At 42.8% G+C, this 22,833-nt stretch overlaps 1 protein-coding gene and 1 long non-coding RNA gene across 6 annotated transcripts in view; one reads left to right on the top strand and one right to left on the bottom strand.

The window, feature by feature from the left end:
* LOC128077190 (uncharacterized) overlaps positions 1-8,688 on the top strand; it is a 382,865-nt gene extending 374,177 nt beyond the window's left edge. For 3 of the 4 annotated variants that reach the window (XR_008204871.1, XR_008204873.1, XR_008204872.1), the window contains 2 exons: positions 940-1,232; positions 6,204-8,688. This is a non-coding gene — a long non-coding RNA (uncharacterized LOC128077190). Of the gene's footprint in view, positions 1-939; positions 1,233-5,076; positions 5,158-6,203 lie in introns of all 4 variants that reach the window. The other variant, XR_008204874.1, reaches the window with a different exon arrangement.
* MTX2 (metaxin 2) overlaps positions 4,297-22,833 on the bottom strand; it is a 32,590-nt gene continuing 14,053 nt past the window's right edge. Inside the window, exons 3-10 of one of the 2 annotated variants that reach the window (XM_052676004.1) lie at positions 22,738-22,784; positions 11,132-11,204; positions 8,515-8,591; positions 7,783-7,875; positions 7,039-7,077; positions 6,534-6,659; positions 5,857-5,933; positions 4,297-4,795 (exon numbers count right to left, since the gene is read on the bottom strand). In XM_052676004.1, the coding sequence (XP_052531964.1) occupies positions 4,585-4,795; positions 5,857-5,933; positions 6,534-6,659; positions 7,039-7,077; positions 7,783-7,875; positions 8,515-8,591; positions 11,132-11,204; positions 22,738-22,784 (743 nt within the window). In that variant the 3' untranslated portion in view covers positions 4,297-4,584. The remainder of the gene's footprint in view (positions 4,796-5,856; positions 5,934-6,533; positions 6,660-7,038; positions 7,078-7,782; positions 7,876-8,514; positions 8,592-11,131; positions 11,205-22,737; positions 22,785-22,833) is intronic. The other variant, XM_052676005.1, reaches the window with a different exon arrangement.

Here is a 22,833-nt window from a genome sequence, read left to right as displayed (position 1 = left end):
TTAACACCACTCAGTACTACAGTTTTTACTATCTGATGTATGGAGTGATAAATCCTAGAGAAAGCTGCTAAATCCGAAGATCTTTTACCTAATGTTTCTTTGGTAACCTCATCACAGCAGTACAAAATGCAGCAGCAGGCACTCCCCAGTGGAGAACTGCCTTCAGGGAGGGACAGGAGAAGCAGGGGCTCAGGGAGAGCTGTCAGCTGGAAACCAGGATCAGCGCTGTGAGGCCTGCAGCTGAAATTCCAGCTGCTTTCACACTTTCACATCCCGGGCTGTTTTCATGTCACTGCTCACAGTGAAGTAGGGTGGATGCTCCATTTCCCACGCTGTACATTTGGATACAGGGCCCCACGCTTCTACCCACTGAGCTAACCTGTGCTGGCCAAGGGCTGTTCAACTCCATGGGAGGCGGGGCAGCCCTTGCTTATTAAAAGCCATTAGGAAGACATGGGGCCATGCAATAGTTCAGTTGTAATCAAAAAGAGAGAGAGAGAGAGAAAGGAGATACCCTCGAACATTTGCAGCAGAGGTGTTAATGCGTTTGGACATGATCAAGACACACAAGGTTCCAAGTTGGGTTTTTAGTTTTTAGAATGGCTTTTGTTTGCTCCATGTAAACAACCTCCAGTCTATATTATTTAATGTTCAAATTCATGATGATGGTTTCTGTCCTCCCAGGCAGCAGGCCTTGCTGCACAGATTCAAGGCAGAGACACTGCCAGCAGCTAGATAACCTTTTGCCTACAGGGCAGAACTCTGAACATCCAAAAAGGATGCACAGTAACACTGCTGCTTTCCTTGTGTATGAAGAGTTATATAATTATGAAACATTTCTAAAACTGGACTTTGTTTCAGTCTGCAGCAATCACATCTGTCATACACAGTAAAAGCAACAGTAAACAATAAAATCCCTCTTCTATTTGTTGTCCTCAGCCTACAAGTGCCTGCAGTACAAGTGCCTGCTGTACCACCACTCTCATCTCTGAAACCAGTTTCTCCATCACCCCACAACTGATGCAGAAGTTGCTGTAGTCAGGCAACACATTGCCACAGCAGCACCCTGGGAACAGAGGAGCAGTTATTTTCACCACAGCTTTCCTATTTGGTTTAGCTCTGTCAGGCAAGGAAAGCACGTGCCACTTTCCAGCAAGAACTCATTCAGCTTGAGCATCTCCGTATGAAACAACTAATGGAACAGAAAGGCAATGAGAAGAAATCCACCAAGGGTAAGTGATGTACATGTTGCTCAGGCTCCACAGTGTCCATTCACTTGTAAATAAGTGCTTTTATGACCACGTGTACCACTTTGGCTGAATGGTCCTTGCAGTTCTTGTGGTAGGAGCATATTCAGAGGATGTACATTAAGCCATGGCACAGCTGCTTCTGACATGCCTTGTGCTAGAAATCTTATTTTTGTCCTGATTTTGGGAAACAAGAAGTTCCTACCTGGCTTTATGGCTGGTCATGTTTCAGCTTTTCATTCTTTTTCTTGAGCTGTGCACAGCAGCTCAGCAGCAGTCATTGTCCTTTATAGGACTGCAGCTTCCCAGAGTTAGAGCATGGTCTGCAAGCCGTGATCCTCAGTGCTGAGTTCATGAAAGCATCACGGCTTCCTGTATTGCTGGAGCTCAATGTCCTCCATCTATGAGTGTAATAGCCATCTTCAGCATCTTGTAGTTTTCAGTTTAGAGGTTGCATAGAAGGCCAAGCAGTTATGAACAATCTGGGTATGCTCTTAAGGAAATCAAAAATCCTTTTTAAATTTTGTTCTACTAACGAAGGTATCAAAGTCAGACTCAAGAAGCAAGAGGGGGAGGGGTTACGTTTCCAGAAACTATTCAGGTTAGCCTGCAAATCCCTGCATGTCCTCTCACTTCAGAATTGAAAGCTCCATGTAATTTGCCTGTCTCCATATCCTTAAGAGCAGTCTGAGTAGCTCAGATTTACACAAACTTTGCTTGGAACAGATCGCTATCTTTTGCTGAACCACTTCCACAGCATTTGGGCATGTTTTCTACATGAGACATTCAAAGTGGGTGAATACATACAGTACCTCAGTGGGGTTTTTTTCCTGTGAAGTTAAAAGCTTGCTAGGTGTTACCACACAACATTTGCAATGACTATCAGCTCAGGATTCAAATTGTTGTCTTACCGGTGCTTGCTCATCCTCAGAGAAACCTGTTCTTGCCAAAATGCAGCAGTGGGGTTTAATCCAACCCTGTCATTTCAAAGCAATCTCTCAGATTAGTTAAGAAATAGGCCAGTGGCCACTGCAGCCTTAAAAGAGGAAGAATACATGCCCACTGGTGCTTCTCAGGCTATGTGTAAGTTTGTGCCTGTGCACAGGTGGCTTTGGAAATCCACCAAGTAAATTATTTCTGTAGTTCAATCTACTGGTAGCAGAACTGCCAAAACCACTGGAGCTGAGTTAAATCCTGCATTCATGAATGGCGCTCTGAAGTTCATAGGAAGTAAATCCAAGTTTAATCCTTCTGGATTAAAATACTTCCTTTTATCGAGGATCCCCCACCTTGTGGCACTGCTAGCTTTCAAGCCTGTCAGAAAGGATTTCACTCAAAGCAGTGCTTATCACAATATGCCATTCCCCCCAGTCCAAGAAAACCTCCACAACAAATTCACTTCCTAGTTTTTCCAGAGGTGACATTAATGCAGGAAAGGTGACCCTAAAGAAACCTCTGGGTTCTCAGCTACCAACACTGATAGCAGAGATCGCCACTAAGCAATTAAGAGATGGTTGTTTTGTCTGAAATCCTTTTCAAACTAAAGCCCAACTTGCGAAGCTAAGAAGATGAAACACAGAACAAGGGCAACGTTCCTCTCCTAGCAGAAGTGATTTGATAGATAGCCAAGCCCCGCTTACGCACAGATACTTACCTTAGTTCAACTCCATTGTGAGTCCCAGATCAGAAAGCAAGCTGCAGGAATTCAGCTCCATTTTCCAGTTGAGCTGGCAATGCTGGTCCCTTGCAATGTGAATAAGTAGCAGTGGTTCATGAGCCACAGAGCCAAGAGAGACCCAGCCAATGCAAGGTATGCTGCTGCTTTCTGCTCAGGTTTTAAGGAGGAAACAGCAGCCCAAAATCTCGATCACTGCGTAACAGTTCAAGCCATGCAGTAATTCTGACACTGGAAGGTACAGCCAAATAAATATATTTCATGGTACCAAAACACAATGGTTCCAACAAGTCAGACTGCTTAGGCAGGTTCCCAGTTTGTGTAGAGCGCGTGAGGGCTGGTTTTGCCACCAGCATTTTCCCTGGGTTGTTAGCACTTCTGGAAAAGCATCAAGCACAACTGACACAGCAAAGCAAAGTGATGCTATTTAACATGCTCAAAGAAACACCAGAAAGACACAGGCCTACGCACAGTCTCTCTTTCCTTGAAAAGGTCCAGATTGCCAGGGTTTTTGGAGCACCAAAGGATATAGTTTTGCTTACTGCTGTATTATTTTATTGTGCTGCCATGCATCACAGGATATGGAGGCAGGAGGACTGATGCATGCCAGCATAGGCTCACACCACCTCATTTCAGGAAGCAAACCACCCCAGCAACTATTTCAAAGTGTAATAGCAGTGTTAACATACTGAAGGTAGAAACAGGCAGATGCTTAGCCAGCAAATTTCCTTTCAAACAAAGAGCAAGACAAACTGAGGGAAAAAACCACTGGAATTTAAAAAAAAAAGAAAAAAAAAGAACTCTAATCTGAAAACCAATGGTGAACAAGAAGTAAAAGCAGAAACAAGGCAAACAGAGTAAGACACAATGACAACCAGTAGCTGTTCTGACACACTGACACAAAATAAGGACTGAATAGAACCTCATCAGTTGTGATGTTGCAAAGCTACAAGACATTTTTGTCACTCAGTTCCTGGATGCATTTTGGCTGAGGCAGGAGAACTTCAGTTCTCTAACGCTGTCCAGAACGGTAATGTGGACTGTTTACCATACAGCTCTCCTCCAGGTAGAAGTGTTATTCTAATAGGAATAGTATGAGGGGAAGGAAAAAAAAAAAGCCCCAGAGCCCTATTTTTGACCACTCGTTTACAAATGCTGGCACTTTTGTCGACATTAATTTTTGAAGTGCAAGCACATGAAAGGCTCGGGAGTGCTGGCAGAAGGAGGAAGTGCTTTCCTATAATGAGTTCTATTACAAAGTCAAATGATTCATTCGCTATGTCACGTATTCCTTGTGCTTTTTTACTGTAAGGATGAGCAGAAACTATTCCACTGGCGTGAAGCTTAGTGAAAGCCATTTAGAAAGATCAGAGGGACTTTTACAAATATTTTATTCTTTTTAGTACAGACACAATATTCTTTCAAGGTCACTTCAGAGTAAGTGGCATGCGGCCTATTGAAATCCAGGTGCCCATACAGTCATTTCAAGTTAAATGTGCACAGTGTATTCTACAACACTAACACTACATTTGGAGAGGAGTTCTCGCTTCAGAATGATTTGGCAGCTTCAAAACCAATTCAATAAACATTTTCAAAACCAACTCAATAAACAACAAAACCCAAAGCAGAAATGCAGCACACCCTGACCACCAAACAAGACGCTTATCTCAGTAAGGACCTTTTAGCACATCTGGCTGAAGCAGTTGCAGGGCTATCTTTATCGTGACCTTCAAAGTATTGCTGCTCTATTCGCCTACAAAAGGCTGTGAGGTTACCATAGTTTTTCACTTTTTCAGAGAGTTCATCAGTGATTAGTTGAGTAGTAAGGATTGTAAACAGATGTCCGAATACCAGAGCATCTAATTCAGTTGGTCTGTAAAAACAGAAGAACAGAACAGATATTTTGGAAGGCAGGTCCTGACCGAGAAATATCCCATCTCTGGTTTGAGTAACCTGCAGGTAACCATGCCATCTAAGAACTGAGAATTAAACAAGCAACAAGGAATTTAGCAAACACATGGGAAAGGAGCATAGTATGAGCATAGTTCTCAATATCTCAGCTTTCTTTCCTTTTGTTTATTGGGAAATGTAAAAATAACACTTATAGAAGGGGCACAGTTACTGATCGAAGTGTTGTGCTTCTTCATACTCGAGAGCTACTTATCCAATTAGAAAAGGAGCTCTAGACAGACAACAGCTGGCGATGTTTATTTCATAGAAGTGGACACAAAGCAGGTATCACAGAAGACTCTAAAGAGTCTTTTTCAGCATCTCCTGGGTAACTGTCACACAAACACAGTGGTCATTTTGCTGTTTTTCACTGTTACTCCCCTACTACTGTTTAATCCACAAAACCTCCAACTGGCTGCAGAGGATACCTAAAAACAAGAGCCTGAGAAACCTGGAGGCTTTCAGCACAGTTCCTTACACTATAGTTATCAGCCCTGAATACAACTCAGGAAGTACTCCTCAGATGTTATTTAGCATTTAATTTAAATATGTAAAAAAAAACATGAATTACAGAGAGAAAAAAATAGCTTTTTGCAATTGGCATCAACGAATGGAAGCAAACGACATCTGACAAAGGCCAGGTTGTTCCTTTTGTCTCCTGTCCTGTGCTCAGTAAAGAACATCGCCTAAGAAATACAAGCTATAAAAGTATCTTTCTTTCTTTCTTTTTAAGAAATCAACTGTATACAGGTGCAAGCTTGTAGCCTACATGAGCTGTGGTGCTCTTTCCTTTTAAAATCTATAATGACTTGTTTCTGAAATTGTATTGCAGCCACCCATTCAAATTTCCTCAACTATTAAAGTGAAAGAGAAGGTTTCCATATTTATAAACATATACCTGTAAGCACGTTTTTATATATACTTATATAGATACACGGGTGGGGGTTTGCTGAGGATGTACCATTTCTGTAGGGAGCAACTTACTGCTTATTGAAGAAATATGGTTGTGTTCCTAATCTCTGGGAGAGAGCCTGACAACACTGGTCTACATCTTCAAGCACCTATCAAAACACACGAGAGATAAGATATTGTCAGGAAAGAACAACAGTAAATATATATATGTACTTACTGTATTTGTGCTGGCAGAGGGAACAAGGAATATACAATGCTGGAGCATCAAAAGCTGCTAAAGGCAGCAGCTAAGTGTTATTTAATCACACATTTAATGTAGAGCCAACTCTAATTAAGTGCTTTCCAAGAAATTTTTAACTTAGCTTACTGAAAGGTACTAAGTTGCACATCAAATTGCTTTCTTTTCCTTTTCTTTTTAGACTACTGGGAAGTGAAGCTGCAGTCCTGCAAAGCGTGCTTATTAATGCCACAGGAGAGAGGCAGCAATTCAAAATCTGTTTTTCAGGACCGTCAGCTAAACTAACGTGAACAGAGATGCACGTGTGGTAAAGCATCCTTCCTGCCACTCCATCAGACTGCGAATCATTTAAGATTTATCACTGCTGATGAGAGATACCTGACCTCACATAACTCTGCACAGAACTTTGTTGTAACAGTTGCAGTTAAATAAAGTGTTACTTCTCTTAAGTCTTAAATAAAAGAACAGTGGAAAACACTGGTAAGAAATAAGCCTTACCCCTCATACTGACCTGTTCGAGCGTCTTGCCAGCCCACCCAATGGCCTTCATCTTCCTTCTTATCTCCCATTGCTTCTGATAGGACAGAATGCGGTTAAGAGGCCAGGGGTAAGGAGAGCCATATCTTGGGTGAGTAATCTTTGTTAAGAAACAGAAAGTTACTTTGTTACAATCTAAAAATGCAGGCAGCTCTATTTACAAAACAGCTAAGAGAGCAATAAAGAAAAAGAATGTTGTGTGATACGTTGCAATTATTTGTGCAGAATTTATTGTTTTCAGTATAACCATTTGAAATTATTACCTTGGAAACATATGCAAAACTCATATTTGTTCTGCAGTCACATACCTCCAGTAAAGTTACAACTTCCCTGAAATGTATACGCAAGCAGAATTCAAGTGAGAAGACTGTATCATTAACGGAGCTCAATGTTTCATTTATGAGTAGGGACTTCCATTTGTGAGCAAAAGTGTTTTCTCATTAAATTTTAATTAAGATAAATGTTGCAGAACCACTCACCTCCTCTACTGTAACATCATCACACCACTGCAGATAGAGCTAGGAACAGAAAGAGCACTTACTACAACTTCCTAATAAACGAGAATACAGATACAATCATTTCTCACTAGTAGAATTTTCCTTTCTATATTAGATTAAATTTCCATTTGGTGCCTTCTATTAGACTTCTGAACACAGTGAAGAAATTAAAACCAGAGTCACAAGCCCAGCTCCAAGTTGCTGGCTCGCAAGCAGCGGAACCAAGCTGGAGCCGAAGGCCTGCTGCAGTTGCCTGTGCCACACACAGCTCAACACCCAGGTTCCCTCAGCCATGTGCCTGCGAGCATTTCCAGCACCGGCCCCACGGCCCCACATCACATTAACAGGCCACGGGCACGACCCGCAGGGCAGGCCAGCTCCAGCAAGGCACAGCAGCTGTGTGGAAGGCGGCAGTGGGGCTGCACAGCCAGCCAGGACTGCTGGCGTTTTCCATCCGTGCAAATCAGGCACTTCTACAGCTACAGGGCGTGCTTCAGACAGGTAAATGGAGCTGTACACATGGCTTGTGTCTGCAGGAATATGTCATCAAGTAGTCCACAGGATCCACGGAATTTATTCCTGTCTCATTTCACCATAAAAACTGATGACCTGATCTAAGATTTTAATCTAAGAACAAACAGTACTTCCAGAACAAGAAAATATCATGAAGCATTCTTGCCTATAATCCCTTATGGAAGTATGAGCAGTTACTATGGTTTGCTGTACCTCCGCTGTCAGGAGCATATTATTGACTAATTCCATGTAGGCTTTCATCTCAGCTTTTTGGACTTCATCCAACCCATCGCTGAGAGAATGGCCCTAATGGGGAAAGAAAGAGACACGTAAGAGAGGATATTGGAATATTCAGCAGTGCCTGACCCAAAGACCTCAGAAGTCAATGAGCTTTGGTTCAGATACTGATCTGTCACACAACACGTCACAAGTTACACACGTACTTTCTACATAAAGTGCCCTTTAGAATGAAAAAGAAATAATCGTAATGTAACAGAACTGATCTGCAATAAATGTAGTTATTACCAGTTAGAGGTGAGCACACAGCCTGTGTCTAGAAGCAAACACAGATTTACATCTGTGCTACAGCTTTATGAAGTGCTCAGTGAGAAGACAATGTTGTTGAAAATACAACTTCAAAATTTACACCAGTGATTTCTGGGTTTAAAAATTCAGAGACAGAGACGTAGAAAACCAGCTGCAGAAACTGGCAGTGGCACGCACGTGTCCTGCACAGAATTTGCTTCCTGAATTTGAGGTAATGTTAAATTGAAACATTTCCACCTCGGCACTCTCACTTCAGAGAGTCTTTCTTTTGAACCAGCACCAGATTGCTGCACCGTTGTAACAATGAAGTAACATTCCAGCAGAGCACAGCAACTGCACAGCAGTGCTAAAGAAGACTGGTACACAACCCAGTAATAGATGCAGACTGTGTGTAATTACCTTGGCTTTCACAAACTGGACTATGGGCCCGAGTTCAGATACTACTTGGTTTCCCACATGAATAAAGGGCACTTTGCCTGTAAAATGAGAAATGTATTTTATTAGGAGCTTTTTATACATGTCAACTATCATTTCCTATTTTCAGTGCAATTAAATATCACAAGTACGCCTGAACATCAGTCTTGGTTTTTTGTTGTTCTTTTTTCTTTTTCCAGATGAACACAGGTCAAGTTTTTACATATGAAACTCACACAGCTTTCATTTGCAATAACCAGTGTAACTGCCCGATCTTCTTCCTTCTGACCCTCTTTGACTTGCAATTCCTTACCTCAAAGTTACTGAATGAGATCTATTGACCTGTATTTTAATAACGGATTTTGCTTTGCTGGAAAGACTGAATTCAGCATTGCTCTGAAGTACAGGTGGGAAATCCCAGGCAATCAGACTGAGCCCTCGGACAGTCTGACAAGAAGACGTTCCCACCCTCCCTTCCAACCCACGAGCAGGGAAAGGGCTGCTGAAATGAATGTGGGAGATGTGGCACCGAGCCCAGAAAAGCAAGAGGAGAAAGCAAAATGCACACTCAGCAAGGCTGGATCTTGTCTCTCTCTCCTCCTATCCTCCTAGATTTCCAGTGACTGGGACCAGCTCATAAAGGAGAGCTGAGGGCTCCTCTTCCTTCAACCCACCCTAATCACGTTGCTCATTTTCTATCTCTTCAATCAACTGCAATGACAAACATCAATCTTAAGTACTGTGTAAATTTAAGACTAAATGTTTATGATTATTTACATGACTGAAACTGGCCACAAGACAGACACGCACTGGGCAGTTTGTATTACTGAGAAAGCCCTCATGACCAAATACAGCAAAGAAGCAGCCCAGTGCAGTGGGACACAGCACACTCTTACTTTCCTGTCACACTGTGGGCAAACTCTGCTCTCTACAAAACTCCTGAAGAGCAAGATCAATACCTGCCCAGCTCCAAACATATTAGCAATACATGCATTCCTTTCCACTGACATAAAAGCTACTGCTGGCCTAGTTCACACGGAGTTCATGCTCACAGCACATCCAGTCTTTATTTTTACCCTGAGATTCACTCTCACTGGCCCAGCTGGCCTCAGGGTAAAGAAGTGCACCATACCAAAGGCTGCACTGCGTCCGTACGCTGCGTACTGTGAAAGAAAACGCAGCCCCCTCTGAGCTCCAGAGCTTCACAATATCCATCAGGCTCCACTTCACACACAACAACCAGCCCTCTGGTGCTCCACTTCTGACTCCCTCGTAATGGATTTTCTCATTATGTGGACTGTGAGGTAAATAACCTTCACCCCAAAAAGATGAGATACACATCTGTCTACTGCTGTCGCAAAACTGTTGGTGGCAGAGAAGGAGTGGACAGCAATTAAAATCCTGTTTTGAATTATCCTTACAGAATCAAAATATTGTAAAGAAAGACAATTGGGAAAGTGAATAAAAATCCAGGAGTAAGGGCAAAAAGAGCATGTGTAGCTATGTTTAAAATTGAGCTGGTATCCGTTCCCTTTGTGCTCATTTTCATCAGCCAGCAGAAAGAAGAAGGGATCAGACCAAAATTACAGATCAGGTGCCCACAAGTGTGGCCATGGACTGGGGAGGCAAAGGGCACAGGGCTGCCATCTGTCCTGCTGCTGCACACTTAAGAAGCTCCTCTATGCAGACATTCGGCATTCCAACACAGCCTTTATTTATATATCATGTATAACACCAAAGTTTGGCTAGCTTTTACTGTTTCCACTTGCTTTGCCTGCAATACCAGCAGCAACAGAAGCAATATGGGTGGCAGCCATGCTGACAGGCAGGCTCAGCTAGAGGCAGGCAACTGGCAAAGAAGCACCTCCTTCTGCAACAAAACACTGGGAAGGAGTGCAAGGCCTGCCAGACCGGAGAGCCCTGCAGTCAGCAGCTCCCGCTGGGTTTTAGGCAACCTTCTGGAACCAGGCTCTGGGAAATTTTAGGCAACCAGTCACCTTCAGCAGAAAGCAGACTGTATGCTTCATATGGTGACTTTATTGTTGGTAGGTTTGGTGGGGTTCTGGTTTGGGGTGTTTTCGTTTGGTTGGTTGTTTTTTTCCCCAGACAGTCTCCTTTATCAGAGAAAGGTTTAAAATCACCTGTCACCCTCGGCTGACAATGCACTCACTCTTCATTTTCGCCCTGTATTTACATACTGGCTATTATCTCTCAAGTAAGGTAACAAAAGAGGCTCTCCAGTATTGTCACCCTCTCACATACGGGAGAATATACCAGCACTCGCTGATCGGCAGGAATATTCCCTGGATGCAGAATAAAGACATTCTAGGAAATGTAAGTCTTTCTGCTTAGGCCTTTTAGAGAAGATTGCCACCAGAGATTTGAGCTGCACTGACATACTGTGTTCACAGCCTCGGTTCCGTGTTGTACCACCGTTAGTTGACATGTAACTGTTCTAATTGCTTATGGGAAAGGAACAGGAGGAGGGGGAAGGCCCCACACGGGGCAGCGCTGACCGCCTGTTATCAGCGAGAGAAGGCACGGTTGCCATGGTACCAAAATGGAGGTGTAATGCAGTAATCTAAATGAAGGCCGCACTTACCAGATGGGGACATGTACTCTGCATTGGCCCTGCAAACCACCCGAACTGGCAGATTGCACATTTGCAAGAAGGCCTGGAAACAAAGCATTGAAAGAGCATTGATACACCAGTGACAAACAAATGCCTTCTTCTAGATACATTTGACTACATCTTAGCAAACTGTTAGCAGGCACCAACCAAGTACACATCCTTGCATAATGCTTCTAACAAAAAAAGGAAACCAAGGTTTTCTAACTTCTTCAGACAATTGCTTATCATCCAGTCAATGGCTGGAATTCCTCTAATTAAGATTCTCCCCCACATACACACTCTTAAGAGATGCAAAGAAGCAGTGCTGTAGCTGCAAGAAATTAAGTGACGTTCTGCTCCTCCTGAAAATCACAGTGCGTCCTTCTTGTGGCTGAAGCTGGCTAACCAAGCTGACGCTGTGTAACACAGCAAAGACACACAGCACCTTCCCACACTGGAACAGTCATCAGAAATTTTGCTTTACAATACTCTGTGAGCATGTCTGCTTTATTTATTTCCTCTACTGCACGTGAACTGTGAGTGCAAGTGATCGATTTACTGTTTCTTTCATCTCCAACCCTGGATTCAAACATTCTCACTGGGATGCCCGTTGTTGTCAGCAGCTGCCATTGCTACAAAAGCCCCAACGTGTTTCTGTTTAAATAGCAAAATATCAAGAAATGCAATTTAATTGTATCGTGGAAACAAGGAATCTTCATCTCCAGAGTCTCTCACAACTCAGCTGAAGTCCTTTCATTCGTTTTGTCTTTGCCAATAGAAAGGTCAGAACTCCAGATTCCAACATCGCACCTTTTTATCCACTGTGGCTGGAAACTAAAGCCTACACCATGAAGGTCACTAACTACGAAGAAAAAGGCTGCTGTAAGTTGAGGGACAGAACATGGTCTGCATTCACTGTAAGCAAGCAGACCAAATCCAAAATGCTAAGATCTTCAAGGAAGGCAAACAGTACAGCACACTTTTAAACCCTGTTTTGGAAACAGCTATCCCAGCCTGAACTCCATTTGTACAATGTACTCCATTTACATTTCAGCCTCATTTGGGAGAAGAGATAGTAAACTGAGGAAACAAGGTACGCAGCATCCAGCAAAGCCCTGCCACAGGCTCCCAGAACCTGACCCAGCCATAAATAACTACATTTAGGAAATCAGTGCCCATGGCAGAGGGGCACCTCTGCACTACCTAAGACCACAAGGCATTAACAAGTATCAACATCAGCCCTGTTCCTAACCTGGTGGTTTCAGTAGTACCCATCAAGCAAACAAACAAACCACGCCTCTCCTCCTCAGGTGCTTTGTTCCCAAACTCTAACCCAAGCACTGATGCTAACAGTACCAGGGAACAAAAGCCAGAAGCTTTGGTCCCTTGCAGTGCCTCTTCCAATCAACTCAGGAACCCCACAACCCATTACATCACTTGGCTCTCACTATTTCAGATGACCTAAGTAATCCCAAACCCCAAATTAAAGCAGGGAGCTATGGTCACAGCTGCTGAAGACAATGATTGCAGCTGACAGGAGCACAGGCCTCTGAACCCGAGAGGCTCTGCAAAATCCACCAGTAACCTGAGTTTTTGATTTCTTCCTAACCCCAACTGAAAGTACTGCTCAGGAGCCAATTAGTACACACCCACAAGTCGATGCACCTCTGCCAAATGCTCAGAACTTTGACCTAGTCTAGAATAAGCTGGTCATTAGATTGCCAAACCTCATCCCAACCAGCACCCCTATAACTGCTTATAGCAGCAACCATCACCCACAGAGAACACAGGGCACTGGTCACATTTGACAACATCACACTTTCCAAGTGCACAACCACCAGAACTGAATGCTCTTGTAGTCTCCGCTTCCCGAACTCCATGCAAGCAGCAAGAACCCAAAGGAGTAATTCTTAAGCAGGAACATAAGGCACTGTCTCAGTGCTGCAGCTCTTCCTTTGCCTATTGGCTCTGGGGCTCCAGCGCCGGTGCAGACTGTTCCAGCTAATACTATATGCATCGTGTCCTCTGCCCAAATGGGGCACTGAGTTCACTGCAATTCTGTATTAAGCTTGAGATGAATTTTAAGGCCACCATGTACTGTTCCCACTGCTGGTTCAGATGAGAATGTCTGATCTGTGCTGGAACACATGAATAACTAAAAAGCTCATGAGCGCAGAGACACAGTCAAGCAAAAGGAAGTACAGCACTATTTTTACATTTCCACATCGGTGCAACAAAAATGAGATATGCCAGCACAGAACAGTCAGGTTATATGAGCTGCTTTGGCAAATTCTTGTCCACTGTACATTGGCTCCTCCACAGTACAAAGTTTCTACCAAAAACACGGCTTGTGTCTGTGAAAAGCATTCCTCAGTATTGAGGTTAAATTATAAACAAAATCTTTTTAGTGTAAAGAGTTCAGCCAAGAGTTCAGCAGAAATCTGAACGTTCCTTCCTCCCTCCTCCTCCACAATAAACATCCACAGACCAAGGAACATCGACCTCTCTAATACTTGGCAGGGAAGTTCTATCTCGGTCTCTGGCCTGCCTGAAAGTGATGGAGAACACATTTGGACATCTCAGTGCTGCAAACGTGCTGGATCCTTGCGCCTTCTTAGCACTTAATAAAGAAAAGAGCAGAGAGGAAGCTGGGCTAGAACTGAGTTCTAACATGGAAACAAATTTTCACTGAACACAATAAAACATTCACTGCTCTGTGTAATAAACAGATTCTAGCAAGCTTAGAAGCCAGTCAGCATATCCTCTGCAAACTTTAAAAAAGGCCCCTGAAATACTCACCAAAGCACAAACAACCAGAAAAATCCTTCGGAAGTGAAGAACTGCTGTTGTTTGAAAAGTTACAAGACTGGGGAATCAAAACACCAGTATGCTTTAGCACACATCTGTACCCAAAAAGCATGACCTATCCATCTCAAGCGCCCCTTAAATATTCTTGTGCAGAAAAAAGAAGGGCAAAAGCTCCACAGTGAGCTTTCACCATAAGAGCTCAGCCTAAGAAACAGGCCTTGCATCACCACAGGCATACCTACCTAACATAAACATGAAAAGCTTTCAAAACTGCTGGTTCTAATGACACAGGTAGTTCTTTACTCCTAGGCACAGCGAATGCTCAAATATTCATGATTTCTTTTAGAAAAAACATTAGCAATGGCTCTGACCAATGCATTCTTATGAACACTCATTGCCAGAAAACCTCAAACTCTTTCCTGATGTGTTCAGCTAGAAGAATTCGATTTCAGACAGCAACTGTTCTGTGGCACAAACTCAGGTGAAAATTGGCAGAGATTTTAGGAATCTTACAGCGGGAACACAGGACAGAGAAGACAAAAGCAGCAGTGTCTGTGAAGCGTTATCTTGTTTAACATTTCAGCCCAGCGATCAAGGGAGGATACGTTCCCATTTTGACCACTCACGTAGAATGTTTTGTACCAGCACACTTGGTGTGCAGATAGCATCAGACCACGAGGTTTCCAGTCCTGGTAACAGACGCAGTGGAACACAGCTCAGAACACCTCCTTCTCCCTCCATACTTGGCACACGTGATCTGAGCAAGCCCCCGGCACGGCAGTGCTCCAAGTGCTGTGGGAGCAAAGGGCGAGAGGGAAGGTTGCAGCCACCCCAGGGTGGTTCTGCTGAGATTTATGAAGATATCAACACCTCTTCAAAGACACGGCATCAAAAGCTGAGCGACCTGAAAGATCAAGGGCCCAGACTTATTCCAGGACATCAGAGATCATTGTCAACATCATAAATTTGGCTGATGAACTTTAAAAGAGGCTGAAAGGGGCCAACTGAATTCCAAGTAACACACAAGCTAGTTAATCAAACCCCTCTAAAAGTTCACCTAAAAAATTCGTGAGTGAGACAGTAACAGCACAACCAGAAACCTGACACCAGCGGAGCCCCAGCCGAACTGTCAGCCCCCAAAGGTGCTTTTAATTCTAAAGAAAAGCATTGAATTCCCCTCTCTCTCTTTGTCCTCTGTGAAAAAGAAAAATTACTGCAGCAGTACAAACAGAGCGAATCCACAACATGAATCTCCTTCAGCATTTAGGATTCTCACACAAGAACCTCAGAGTAGTTGCTTAACACCTACCCAAAAGAGTTAATTACTAGGATCGATTAGGAGAGATGACGGATTGATATTCTTATTTCCCTTTGTCTACACTGCAGAAGATCAGAGAGCTGCCCAGCAGACTTTATACCAGCAAAGGAAACTTAATTCAAGCATAAATATACCAAAGTAACTACAGCTGAAGGAAATCAAACCAAAGTACTCATTTATTTTAAAAGCCCGAGCAATTTCATGGCTCATACTAGTTAACACTGCTTTTATGAGTGTAATAAAATCTCAGGTTGGGAAGAACTGAGTTTATTCCCCTGGTATCAACAAGACCTCCTCTTTTATCCATGCATATCACTGGTTATGTGCATTTCTGTAAACTTAAAAACAAGGGCCTGACTTTCTTGATAGGTATTGACATTTGCCAACAACCAAAGCAGAAACTAGGAAGATAATCTGGGTTAGTAACTTTGGTCATTGTAATGTCCTCTACAAAAACCTTTAAGTTATTTCTAGAACAAAACGTGTCCTTTCTTTGAATGAGGTTAATGTGAAAATCAGATGAAGATATTAAAAATAAAGATTTGGTTTAATGGAGTCTGTCATCATCTCTCCCACACATGCTCTGCTCTCCCCTGCAGGCTAACCAACCCCTATTCTCATGCTTTTCCAGTCTCCATACCTATAGCATCACATTCTCTTCTGGCATCTGGGAAAGAAAGGGAGAAATATGAACAATATCTTTGTAGCAATGCTACGTCTCTCTTCTTCCAGACAGAAAGCACTGAGTCTACAAAGCTTCCTCTGTCTCTGTGCACCTCAGCACATTTCCATGTTTCTTGAGTACCTCCAGGTACGGTGACTCCACCACCTCCCTGGGCAGCCCATTTCAGTGCCTGTCCACTCCATCAGTGAAGACATTCTTCCTAATATCCAACCTGAATCTCCCCTGGCACAACTTGAGGCCATTCCCTCTCATCCCACCACTACTTACGCAGGAGAAGAGTCCAACCCCCACCTTACCATAACATCCTTTCAGACAGTTGTATAGAGCAACAATGTCCCCCCTGTGAGCCTCCTCTTTTCCAGATTGAACAATCCCAGTTCCCCCATCTGCTCCCCATAAGACTTGTGCCCCAGGCCTCTCACAGCTTCAGTGCCCTTCTCTGGACAGCCTCCAGGGCCTCCGGGTTTTTCTTATAGTGAGAGACCCCAAACTGAACACACTACTCAAGATGCAGCCTCACTAGAGCTCAGTACAAGGAGACAGTCACCTCATTCCAAAATATTTGGTAAGAGGCTTTGAGGTGACGCTTGTTAGAAAAGTAATCAACAATGCTGGGCATATCATTCATGACAATAACAGCAGGCACACCTCCTGACTAAATTACTGAGTACACTTACAACAACAGTGTAGCTTACAGGACACAACAAACTGAAGGCTTGCTTTGTTTTCTTATACTTTACCCAATTTCAAATTAAGAACGTAAATAGCATGTTGGATTTCAATTACTGAAAAAAAAAACAGTCAGTACTGCTTTGCCAAGATCCAGAAGCAGAGAACTCAGAAACCCTGGCCCTCCCCTCCTCTCCCAGAAATGACATTTCCAGCTCTGTGCTGCTGCCCTCCAAACAGTACGAAAGTGATGCCATCCTGTCTTCCTGTGATGACAAGAATGGAAAACGATTGCACGTGAAGTACAATGGGAAAGAGTAAGAGAAGGGAGGGGGGATTTTGTATTTATTCCCTTGGTTAATTGGTTTATGTAGCAGCTTTGCCCTCACTCTCCCTTCCTCTTTGCCCTCCCCAAAGACCAGACTGTTTCGACGTCGATTGGAAGCACAACACCCATCAGGCAGCAAATCACCCCATCAGGGCTCCATCACAACGCTCTCCTCTTCCCCTCCAGTCCCCTCTCAGAATAATGCAAAAGAGCAAACGCACACACTCATTAAAAATGAGTTATAACTTGATGTAAATCGTATCCAGATTGCAGTTTCCAAGATCAGAGGGAAGAATGAAATTGCTTATGCTAAGTCCCAAATAGTTCACAACTTATATCCCCACACGAGGAACACTGTTTTCAGATGGCACACACTGCAGGCTTCATTTGAAGAAGACATAATCATGATTAGTTTTTTAATAAAGAAATCCATTGCAGGCATCTCTTATTCAGCAGCACTTCTAAGTGCACCCGCATAATACTGCTGTGAAGAAAGAGAAAAGGCATTTTGTTTTCATTCTTGCACTATTTCATGAGCAGACAAAGGACAATATGTGACGACAACTGAAGAGTTATTCTCTACTTTATTGCAGGAATGCATTTTAAAATTAAAAACCATGAACAAATCCACAGAATAATTCAGTTTTCATATCAAACAGCCGCAGACCCAGTAACCGAAATAGTATGTCTAAGGTTATAAATGAAAACTGCTCAGTATCATCCTTTGAGTGACAGATTAAATTCCTAATCCAGTTATGGTAATGGCCACATTTGTAGTTTAACATAAATTAAGAGCTTAATTATATTTGTGACTATTTTAAACAAAATAACAAATTCCTTTGTACCTGTGAACATAATTTATAGCAAAGCCACGTTCATTCTCCAAAACAATCTATTTTACACTGCAGCACAGCACTGTTCTAATGGTATAATGTAATTCTTGTTGTAGAACGTGGAAGGAGTAGATTCAATGGTAGCACAGAGGTTTTGAAGATAAATGAAGATGCTATTCATTCAGGGGTAATTTCATCTTAGAACTATATGAAAGATGTTTCACTCACAAACAGTACCTCTACGGCTTGGGATTTAGGCATGTTTTCAGCTACAACATAATGCTGCCAGATTGATTATGTTGATATTGCATTTCTCATGGTGAAGAATTCCGGTTTTTATCCTCTTAAAAAAAAAAAAAGGTCAGATTTTCATTTCTCTACTCAGCCTTGGTTCAACCCCAGCAACAAGTTCACATTTCTCCTCACATTTTGTCTAGGGAAAAACCAAACCACAATTCATACACCAAAAAAAAAAAAAATCACAAATGTGTAGAGAGCAATTAATCATGAGTGATTTACACATTCATTTGATTACTTGTTGAAGTAAATAAGCAGTTAGTCTATGTAACACAATTTTAAATTGCCCAAACATCCTTCTGTCATTCAGGACTAAGAACAGACAATTCTGAACGCACTTTCCTGGAATATATTAAGATCACTTACAAGGACATCAATTGCACAAGCAATTAATACATATCTTAACGTAATGAGCTGCTGGCTATATAACCTCGGGACAGCTGTGAGAATTTCCACAGTCGTGAACATTTTTGACAGCCTTTTAAGCAAGACTCCACCGCTACCCGCATAAATATTTCAGAAGAGTCTGTAATGACAGAAGCAGCCGAAACGCTCGCATTCCTCCCCCCGACAAGCCGGGGCAGCACGCAGAGATGCTGCTGCTGTACTTGCAGCCGCAGGCCTGCAGAGCACAGCTGTGTGCGCCCACCGTCCCCTCCCCTGCCCCAACCCCACCAGCCTTCACCTGCACCAGGTACAGCAGGGGGACGGGGCCTGGGCAGGCCCTCCGCTTCACACTGAGACCGTCTGCTACGGTTATTTAGTTTTAGTACAAGCTTGCGGCTGAAAGTAGATGAAAAAACTGTAATCCACCTATCTATGTAATCCACCAATCCAGCTACAAATGCAGCAGCATCCTAAAGCATAAACATAGCAACACACACACCAGACCCAATTCGCCATCTGGAAGTCCTCGGCTCTAACAACTAACCTTTGCAGAAGCAACCGTAATCTACATCTTAACTCCACAGAATCACAAAGGCTGGAGAAGACCTCCAAGGTCATGAAGCCCAGCCATCACCCCACACCCACCATGTCTCCTAACCACGTCCCTCAGTGCCACAACCACAGACTGCTCTCCCACCAGGATAGCTCACAAGTTGGTGGCCTTTGCCACCACGGGTAAGCAAAGTAAGAGCCAGCCAAGGTGAGGTAACACCCTCATCAGTGAGGAGAGGAATGCAATTACTCACTGAAAAATCCTGTTGCAAGAAACTGTGCTCAGAAGCTTATACACATGCCATCTTCTGATGGCCCATGGGTGGCAAATGCCTGAAAACACCACACTTACAGAACCAATAGGCAGAGCTGCGCCTCAAGGGAACTGCTGACAAGTGTAAATAAATAATTGTAAATAATAATAAACTGGTTGCAAATACAGACAGCATTTTATCACTGAGAATGAGCATTCATAATTTTCATTTCCCCCTCTCTCCTATCCATGGTCTGACAATGATAACCAGAAACCCCTATAAATGCATTCCCAGCACGCACAGTTCTCTTCCAAATCAGAATTTGTCTTAAACACAGGACACAGCAGGTAGAAGTTGTACAAAAATCTGAGTTTAAGACCTCAGAATTCCTAGGATGGCCCCTTCCTTACAAAAAGGCCCACACCTCTAGATTAGATTTCCAACAGCAGTCCGTTGAGCTCCTTGTAATTATTCACAGAATGGAATGCATAGCAATCTACTGAATTTGAAATGAAGCAGCTTTTTAAAGCAAAGATAGTATCAATTTGTTAAATGTGTTCTTACACTACCCGAGTATGACATAATAAATCTCAATTTCTCAGGCTATCATTTTAAATAGTAACTCCATCTCTACCTCCTTTAAAAGTGGAGCTGCTCAGGGGTTGAATTATAGCTGTGTGCTTGATTCTGAGTTTTGGTGACTTTTTTAGAATGGCAAGACTGATAAGCAGCAATGCTGTACTTTGGAAGCTGTACAGTAAACAAGGGGAGAATGCTTTTACCTGTGAGTCACAGTGCCCAGGAAGTATATGTATATTCATTAACGAGAACAATGCCAAGCATCTCACGAGAAGAACAGTCTTCATTCTAAATGCAACGTTCTCATTCCTGAAGCTGGAAAATCATTGCTGAGATTAAAATCAGGGCAAAGCAGTAATTCCCCTGAAGTGAAAATAGCACTGCATTCAATATCAAGGTTCTGCAGCCTTCCTTCTCAACAGGACCATATAATAAAATCCTTCAAGCAAGGAGTGCAAACACCAAGTAGTACATGAGACAATGCACTAGCTCATTTCAAGTGATGTTGCATTTTCAGCAAATTCAAAGAATCTGCACACTGGAAAAGAGGAAGGAATTCTTCACTCGGCGTGTTTCCAGGAACAATGGTAGAAGAGGACAGAAGAATTAGAGAACATGGGTAGAAGAGGAATTAAAAAACAACAAACCAACCCACCAGGATCAGCTAAAATTCCGCAAGAGAAAAGGCATTTGTTTATTTGTTAACTACTGAGGACACTGCCAATACAGCTGCTCAGCAATACCCAGCATACTCCGACCTCCCCACTTGCACTGCATGTGGCTACTTCCTATGGCCTTGGATTTTTTCCTTATTTTAGATGTAACTCTCTGTGTATCTGTTTTCCAAGAGCTACTTCAGAGCAGTGTAACACAGGGCTGTTGTAAGGGGACTCGGAGAAAGATGCAGAGGACCAGTTCCAGCACAACCAGTGTCCCCACATGAACCATGTTCCTTAGGGACCTGATGGCTGCTGACTCCACACGCTCTTTTGAGCAGACGTATTCAAAATTCCAGTGCATTTCCATCACATGAAAGTTCATCAGGCCACGACCAACCCATGCCCTGCTCTGTGATAGTCACGTGCCCAGAATCCCTAACAGGGGAAAGGGAATGGCAACTGTGGCGGAAAAAAAGCCCCAGGTACCAGCTCCTATTTCTCTTCCTATCCACTGCTTCCATTTCCTCCGCAGGGAAGGGGGAGCAGGAGGGAGAGATATCCAGTAAAAAGATAAACAGGCTCCTATCAGCATAAAATGTCATTTCCGAACCAGAGGAATGCAGCAATTTCCTTATGCAAACTACACTGGTCTAGTCACAGCTTTCTGATCTCTTAGCTGGTAACACATAACTACAGCTCCTCGCATTTCAAATTGGATTGCATACACCAAGGATAACTATTCTTTCACAGTCACAACCTTGTTACACAGGTTCTTCTAAATAGATATGATTCCCCAATAGAAAATTGTTCTATAAAGTTGAAGATCAGATATCTACCAGAGCTGTATTTATAGTCATGGCTACTATCAGCTGTCCAGCTAGAGAATATTGAAGAAAAACAAGCGTTTTTAATATATTATAGTTAATTTATCATCTAAGTGACATGTGTAGGATAACAATGGGCTGGATACAGTAAAGTAAAATGATGCATTAGGAAAGGAAATTTTAGGGTTATGTTATTGTTTCTTTTGTTTGTGTGTTTTTTAATGCAAACCACACCTATGTGCATTGCTACATGGCAAGAAAATATACAAGAACCACAAAAAATACAGGATTCTGGAGTAAAAAGGAACGCTGAAATCAAGGGAGCAACAAAAGCACTTATTTGCTTTATTATGAGACACAATATAAAACACACCAACCAAAAAAAAAAAAATTGCCCCGTTTATTTGATATATCAAAGATGACTCATTTTTCTAGCACAAGACAAAGATAGCTTTTGTTCTGATAGAATTTACTCTTACAGATATTTCCTACATTGCCAGACTGGGAGGAAAAAATGTTAGAGATCCAGTCAGTAGTTAATATGATCATATAATCCCAATATTTTTACCAGTAATGTCAGTTACAGTCTCCAGTGTCCCACGAGGCTAAATGAGAAGTGACCCCCTGGACAGCCCTAAGAGACCCCTAGCTCTTGGCTGACAGCAGCCAAGCCAGACCACACACCAAAGTAAGAAGCAGGGGAACAGTGCAGCTCCCTGCTACACAAAGCAGCAGCAAAGCTACTTTGAACAGGAACCTGACAGACATCCTGCCCACCACCACTTCTGACAGCCTGACCCTATCTGCTAAAGGGAGCACATTCCCTCGAGATCTGGGGTGACTGAACCTAACAGGTTAATGGAGTTTACACAGACTTCACAGCCACAGAGGTGCTTTTAAGTCAGTTAGAGATGCAAATTTGTCAATTGTATGGACTATTTCTACAAACCACATTGGATCTCTACTACGTATATATGAAAGCTCTCCTCAATTTCACCAGAGACACATGGAGGTTTGATGCCCACAGCACATCTGCCTGGAGCTGGGGGCAGCAGTAGGTCTGAGAATGAAATAGCAGCAAGCATCATGCAGGGGGCTACAAGGGGAACTGGCACCCCAACTGACAACAGGGGCACCCCACAGGGTCCCAGATGAGGAAGATAAGCAGATACCATAGATAAAACACAGCATAAATACAAGCGCAAGCACTCTGGAAAGAACGCCCAAACCCACGTGTCCTTTAGGCTCTGGCACTTCAATGACAACACGAAGCAAATCAGACACACTGCTTATGATTAATTCTTAAATCATTCATTTGGGTAAATACAAACATTGTAGCTAAAAGAAAATCATTCAGAACCTAAAACAGAAATAACATCTTTAGTTTAGAAGAGATGACGTTACCTGAACAGCAAGGGAAGCTGCATTATCAGAGAGCAAAATCTGGTCTTCTGTTCAAAGAAAAAAGAAAAATCACAATTACAAAAAGCGTGTCTATTC

Source organism: Tympanuchus pallidicinctus, unplaced genomic scaffold (assembly GCF_026119805.1).
Source record: "Tympanuchus pallidicinctus isolate F22 unplaced genomic scaffold, pur_lepc_1.0 scaffold15, whole genome shotgun sequence".
Lineage (NCBI taxonomy): Eukaryota > Metazoa > Chordata > Aves > Galliformes > Phasianidae > Tympanuchus > Tympanuchus pallidicinctus.
The sequence above is the reverse complement of the archived record's forward strand: the minus strand, read 5'-3'. Positions and strand labels throughout refer to the sequence as shown.